Source organism: Myotis davidii, unplaced genomic scaffold (genome assembly GCF_000327345.1).
Source record: "Myotis davidii unplaced genomic scaffold, ASM32734v1 scaffold575, whole genome shotgun sequence".
NCBI lineage: Eukaryota > Metazoa > Chordata > Mammalia > Chiroptera > Vespertilionidae > Myotis > Myotis davidii.
Genome location: NW_006290306.1, coordinates 1,613,231 through 1,619,763, shown reverse-complemented (window position 1 = coordinate 1,619,763; position 6,533 = coordinate 1,613,231). Strand labels below are relative to the sequence as shown.

Below are 6,533 nucleotides of genomic sequence, written 5' to 3'. Positions count from 1 at the left end.
CTTTCCCTTTTCAATTCTTGGCAAAGTTTCTCTCTGCCTGAACTGCCCAACATCCTCTCCCAGAGTACCCTTCTTAATCTGAGTAATTGCTACTTGGTGTGGGGAGAAAGGGCATGGAGTCAAAAGACCTGGTAAGAATCTCAGCTCTGAGCCTCAGTTCTCTCATCTGTGAAACGGGGATGTAATATTTATCAAAAACTAAAACCTTATACTGTAAAGTCCTGGAACACCCAAGGCGATGGGAAAAAAAAAAGTAATTTCCCACCCTGATGGGTGTGGCTCAGTTTGTTGGGTGTCATCCCATGCACCGAAAGGTTGCTGGTTCAATTCCCCACACATTGATATTTCTCTCTCCCTCAAAACAATCCTTTTTGGGGGCCTTACATTTATTGACTTTAACTTATTTTTTTGGTTAACCCTCACCCAAGGATATTTTTCCATTGAATTTTAGGGAGAGTGGAAGGGAGGGGGAGAGACAGACAGAAGCATTGATGTGAGAGAGATGTATCAATTGGTTGCCTCCCACACTGGGGGAGACAGACAGAAGCACGAGTCTGCAACCGAGGTATGTGCCCTGCAACCGAGGTATGTGCCCTTGACCAGAACTGAACCGGGGACCCTTCAGTCCGGGGGTCGACACTCTATGCATGGAGCCAAACCAGCTAGGGCTGAAAAAATCTTAAATTTTTTAAAAAAAATTCTGCTAAGATCAGATCCCTTGGAAAAAATTGGTAATTTACTCCTCCTTTTCCTTTAATATTGATCAATGATAGTTATTTAGGTCAGAGTTAAATCTGAATAACGATGTGTTGAACACCTTCGAGCTAAAAACCCCAACTAGGTCTCACCCCAAGTTCCCCAAAACAGATGAGGCCAGGGAACCAAATTCATATCAGATTAGCTCAGCGTTCTCCACAGAAAACCCACTCTCTCTCCCATTTCACATGCTTTCCCCCCACTCCCTTGCCCCATTCCTCTGAGATTCCAGTCCTCGCAGCCAGCAACTCTGCCCCCACAGCCCCGGATTCAGCTTACCACCTGAAATGTGGAGAAGTTTCTGGGTTCCGCCCTCCCCCGGTGCCACTCGCTATGGGTGGGCAAAGGGTTAGTTAAAACTCACCAGGCTACTCCCACAGCTTTCATGGGGTTCTTGGCCTTCTTTCTGGGAATGTATTCCAGCTCGGGAGGGAGGGGCTCGGGCTCTTCCTTGCACTCCGGGGAACTGTGGCTCTGCAGCGCCCGGGTCCTGCTCTGGGCAGCTTTGTTAGCCGCGGCTCCTGAGAGAATCCCTGTTGGGCAGAGAATGTGAAGGTCAGGAGGAGGAGCAGGTGGACGCCTGGGAAGGAGAGGTTGCGATCTGAGGAAGAGAAGTGACTGCAGTGTGGTGTCACAAGTGCCAGGGAGAATCCGACGGGAAATGGGAACATCGCCACGGAGGGGACACCTTTGGGAAGCCACCTCCACGTCACTGGGCGCATCGTCCTGGTGCCGGGAGAGCGAGCTCCTCGGGAGACGGGGCGGGAAGGACCGCAGTGGGACTCACAGGAGACGTAGGGAGGAACTCCGCGGGAATGTTTTCAAACCGCAGAAACGGTAGCACGGAAAGGGAGCTTAGAGGTGGTCTACTCCGTCCCCCCGGTTTCATAGAAGAGGAAACGGAAGCCCAAAGAGAGATGGACGACTTCGCCCAAGGTCATACGGCTAATTATCCGGGGCTAGAACCCGAGCCTCCAGCAGCTCTGGACTCGCCTCTGCACTGCGGTGAGTGTCCAACACCTGGAGCGCGGGAGCCTAGAAGGCTTCCTTGGAACGCCCTCTCGCAGCGAGGACACGGGGGCGTGTGTAAGCCGACGGCAGAGGGGCGGACTGGGTGACCTCGAGAGACCACCTTATAGCCCCTCAACTCTTTCACCCCGCAGAGGGGTGCGAGCAGGAATCGACAGCCCTGACCTCCTGCTATAGCCGGGCTGGATGTAAAAGGAAAAAAAGGGAGGGGGATCCCCTGCAACCCTGCCCTCCCCAGGGTCCCTCTCCTTACCCCGGAGGACGCGGGCATTCCTCGCCCCCCGGCCCTTCAGCGCCGTAGCAGCCACCACCGCCGCCATGTTCAGATCCCACCCCCCTACACCGCGGTCCCCGCCGGGAATTGTAGTTTGCGTAAGGGGCCTCCCCCGCTCCTTCCGTCCCGCCTACAGACCAGAAACTACATCTCCCCAAAGCCCTCGGAGCGGACCGGCCGAACTACTCCTCCCAGGAGACCTGGAGGCGCGCACGCTCGCTTGTTTCCCTTCTGCCAGGGGCGGAGTCAGGTCGGGCGGAGTTTGGGTTCCCTCTGCCACGCCCCGTCCCTTTCCCAACCCTGCTCTATGATTGGTGGTTAGGCTATCAGCCCTTTTTCTGATTGGCCAAACGGCTGTCGCTCTCCCTTTCCGGAGAGTTGCTTACGCCTATTTCCTCCCGGGGAGGAGGGGCCCGAGTTCCGCGTCGTCGCGCAGCGCTGACTCTGGGAGGCGTTTGGGCCCAGAGAAGTGGATCGGCTGCTTTCGCCGCATGGAATCCGAATCGGAAAGCGGGGCTGCCGCTGACACCCCCCCACTGGAGACCCTAAGCTTCCATGGTGATGAAGAGATTATCGAGGTGGTAGAACTGGATCCCGGTCCGCCGGACCCGGGTGAGAATGGCCGGTCCTCCGGCCGGGGGGTAGGAGGCGCTCACCCCTGGCCTATGACCCTAGCTTCCCCCCCTCCCCTCCACACCCTACCGGTCATTCCTACCGACTTTCTGCGCCCTTCCCCCTCCTCCCACCCCCACCCTTAGTGCTCGGGCCTGGCCGGGTGGGGGTTCCCCTGACGCCTCCTCCGGCCCTTCCCCTCGCACACCCCCTTCCCGTCATCCCCTCCGTCCTCCTCTCCAGTCCTTGGCCAACGCCAGGTACGCAGCCGGCTCCTGTCCCCGTCCCACACACCTTCTCGCCCTCGCTTCATCCCATTCGTTTGCCCTCACTCTCTTGCCACATGATGCACCCCAGCCCTCCCCACACTTGCCTCCATCCCTCTTCCCGCCTGCTGAGCCCCATTTTTTGACCCTCTGACCAATGCAGATGATCTAGCCCAGGAGATGGAAGATGTGGACTTTGAGGAAGAGGAGGAAGAGGAAGAGGGCAACGAGGAGGGCTGGGTTCTGGAACCCCAGGAAGGGGTGGTGGGCAGCATGGAGGGCCCAGACGACAGCGAGGTCACCTTTGCACTGCACTCAGGTAGGTCTCTGCGGAGATCCGTCCTACACTCAGGCCGGGCGGGCATCTGAGCATCGCATCCTGAGGGAACCGCTGGCCCCGGTCTGGAGGAACTCGCGGGCAGGGGGCAGTGTGGTGGCATGGCGGGGAGCCTGGCCCCTGGAGTCAGCCGAGAAACCTGTGTTCAAATCTTACCTTGGCTCCTTACCAATTTACCATCTGTATTAAGCTCCCTGGCTCTTAGTTTTCTTTTAAAACATTACTTTGGTGTAAGTTACACTGAGCATATTTTATGTAATCCTCCAATGTGAGCTCTTAATGAGCCAGTAGCATGATGTTCTCCTCCCTCTGTACCCAGCCTGGTGGCATCCCATGCGGAGAGCTGTAAGCCCTGCACGTACACTTTCCTGTTGTCCATGGCATCCATGTCGGGTGGTGAAGGGTGCAGCATCCTAAGGGGGCATCTGCCCTGGAGAAGGATTTGGAGCGTGGCGAGCTCGGGGAGGGGTTTCTCCAACCATCTGATGCTTGAAACTTAGAAGGAACTTGGATGCATCCTTCTTTTCCAGGAGGAAAGACGTGCTTCTTTGGGTGGAAGGGGGTGGGCTTCCTGCCGGTCCCGAAGGACAGAACCCTAGGTGGGAGCCCCCTCCCCTTACTTGTGAAATATCTCTTGGAACAGCATCTGTGTTTTGTGTGAGCCTGGACCCCAAGACCAACGCATTGGCGGTGACGGGGGGTGAAGATGACAAAGCCTTCGTGTGGAGGCTCAGCGATGGGGAGCTGCTCTTTGAGTGTGCAGGTGAGGGGGCCCCGCTGAGGTCGTGTCCCTTTGGAAGTCCTCTGGGGCTAGCCTGCAGCAGTTGTGCATCTCACAGCCATTTATTGACTCTGAAGAGGAATAGCATAGTCTGCTGTGGATATAGGGGAGGGAGGAGGCACTAATTGGGCAAGGGAGTCTGGGAAAGGCTTGAGAGGAGAGACACAGGCTGATGTCGGGGTATTTGGGAAGAGGGAAGGATGTGGGTATTCTAAGCAGAGGTCAGAATGGACAAAAGGGTAAGACCTAGGCCTAGGCTACCTGTGGTTGAATGGAGGGCCAGCATTGTCTTCTGTGGGGAGACCTGGGTGTGTTGATTCCTGCAACTACAATGAATTTGGTCACCTATTCTGCTGGGATCCACTGTTGTTTTCTCTCAGCTGGTCCTTTCAGAGGCCAGATACCTGGGTCATGTGCCCCCGGCACTAGGTGCCCTGATGTTCTCTTTCTGTTTTTTTTTTGAAGGCCATAAGGACTCTGTGACTTGTGCTGGTTTCAGCCATGACTCCACCCTAGTGGCCACAGGGGACATGAGTGGCCTCTTGAAAGTGTGGCAGGTGGACACCAAGGAGGAGGTCTGGTCCTTTGAAGCAGGAGACCTGGAGGTGATTAGGGTGGATTCCACTCAGGGCCTTGGCTGGTAGTGGGTGAGAGCTTGGAGCTTCGCCTCCACCTTCACTAGACCAAGCCATCCCTAAGCCAGTGCACTCTCAAGGTACAGCGAGAATATCTGTGCCTGTTACCTGGACTGTCCCCCCTGACTCAAGCAGGAGCAGCTTGGTGGGGCTCAGAAGACAGGTTCCTAGGTGGGATGGGGTGATGGGCCTCCCTGCTGACTCTTCCTCCCTGTCCAGTGGATGGAGTGGCACCCTCGGGCACCTATCCTACTGGCGGGCACTGCTGATGGCAACACCTGGATGTGGAAGGTCCCCAGTGGTGACTGCAAGACCTTCCAGGGTCCCAACTGCCCAGCCACCTGTGGCCGAGTCCTCCCTGATGGTGAGATAAGCTCCCCTGAGTGTCCTTTCTTGAGTGCAGAGAGGTTGAGCGCAAGGCTCAGAGTGCGGGCTCAGCAGCACTGAACTCATAGGCCCAGAGCAGTCAGCTCCCTCTTTACCATCCTGAACTGAGTCTCCTCTGCTGGGTCCTGGGTGTGTTTGTCCCCTCACTTTGTCTCCCTCTCTTGGCTCCCACCCATACCCCCAATTCCCTTGTTGGGTATGTCTGAGTGTGTGGTCTGTCCTCCTCTCTTCATCTGTACTTTTGGCCCTTTAGGGAAGAGAGCTGTGGTCGGCTATGAAGATGGCACCATCAGGATTTGGGACCTGAAGCAGGGAAACCCTATCCATGTACTAAAAGGTATCAGAGTTGGGGGAAGTGTTACCCTTGGCCTTTGGGGGGGGGGGTGGTGGTGGTTAAGACCTGGGACAGGACTCAGGGGACAGGGTGAAGTCTAACTTATCCCTTTGCTCCATCCTAGGGACTGAGGGTCACCAGGGCCCTCTGACCTGTGTTGCCACCAACCAGGATGGCAGCCTGATCCTAACTGGCTCTGTGGATTGCCAGGCCAAGTTGGTCAGTGCCACCACCGGCAAGGTGAGTGGGACCTGAAGCCTTGCTGTGGAGCCTTCCGCTCTTCTCCCCTCCCTTTCTTACCCTTCACTCAACCTCCCTGTCTCTCCACCTTCCTACTCTATTAGAGGACCATGTTTCTAGGTCCTTCTCTGATGCTTTCCTCTGGCTCATAGGTGGTGGGTGTTTTCAGGCCTGAGTCTGTGGCCTCCCAGCCCAACCTGGGAGAAGGGGAGGAGAGCGAGTCCAACTCAGTGGAATCCTTGGGCTTCTGCAGTGTGTGAGTGTGAGCTAAGGCTTAGGCCTGGAGGCTGCCTGGAGATGAGAGGGACTGCGCTTGGGGAGGGGCCTGGGCGGGGAGACCAAGAAGGGACGAAGGGCATGTGGGCCCAGGTCCCTCTGTGAGCTTTTTGGTGCTCCCCTCTACCCAGGATGCCTCTGGCAGCTGTTGGCTACCTGGATGGGACCTTGGCCATCTATGACCTGTCTACGCAGACCCTCAGGCACCAATGTCAGCACCAGGTACAGGCACCTGTGGGGAGGCCCAGGCCTCTGTCAGCATCCACCCCAGACCTGGCTCCTGCTTGGTCCTGTCTATGGTCCATGTTCCCACCTTCCCTCCCTGAGGTGCCTCCTAGCTCTCCTCCTCTCACCTCCACCTTGCCTCTTGTCCCCGTGCAGTCGGGCATCGTGCAGCTGCTGTGGGAGGCGGGCACCGCCGTGGTTTACACTTGTAGCCTGGATGGCATCGTGCGCCTCTGGGATGCTCGGACTGGCCGCCTGCTGACTGACTACCGTGGCCACACAGCTGAGATCCTGGACTTTGCCCTCAGCAAGTAAGTGAAATGGGAAAGGGCTGGAGTCTCTGTATTTGGAAGGCGGGGGTAGCATGTGGAGGCCACAGGG

General features: G+C 56.8%; 2 protein-coding genes across 3 annotated transcripts in view; one reads left to right on the top strand and one right to left on the bottom strand.

The window, feature by feature from the left end:
- PNKD (paroxysmal nonkinesigenic dyskinesia) overlaps positions 1–2,161 on the bottom strand; it is a 67,106-nt gene extending 64,945 nt beyond the window's left edge. Inside the window, exons 1-2 of one of the 2 annotated variants that reach the window (XM_006763326.2) lie at positions 2,039–2,161; positions 1,121–1,289 (exon numbers count right to left, since the gene is read on the bottom strand). In XM_006763326.2, the coding sequence (XP_006763389.1) occupies positions 1,121–1,289; positions 2,039–2,105 (236 nt within the window). In that variant the 5' untranslated portion in view covers positions 2,106–2,161. The remainder of the gene's footprint in view (positions 1–1,120; positions 1,290–2,038) is intronic. The other variant, XM_006763327.2, reaches the window with a different exon arrangement.
- Positions 2,162–2,465: 304 nt separating this feature from the next.
- Positions 2,466–6,533, top strand: part of AAMP (angio associated migratory cell protein) — a 4,958-nt gene continuing 890 nt past the window's right edge. The window contains exons 1-10 of the mRNA XM_006763329.2: positions 2,466–2,671; positions 3,101–3,256; positions 3,918–4,037; positions 4,521–4,660; positions 4,910–5,054; positions 5,331–5,414; positions 5,536–5,651; positions 5,804–5,907; positions 6,059–6,149; positions 6,309–6,463. Coding sequence (XP_006763392.1) covers positions 2,551–2,671; positions 3,101–3,256; positions 3,918–4,037; positions 4,521–4,660; positions 4,910–5,054; positions 5,331–5,414; positions 5,536–5,651; positions 5,804–5,907; positions 6,059–6,149; positions 6,309–6,463 — 1,232 coding nt within the window. The 5' untranslated portion in view covers positions 2,466–2,550. The remainder of the gene's footprint in view (positions 2,672–3,100; positions 3,257–3,917; positions 4,038–4,520; positions 4,661–4,909; positions 5,055–5,330; positions 5,415–5,535; positions 5,652–5,803; positions 5,908–6,058; positions 6,150–6,308; positions 6,464–6,533) is intronic.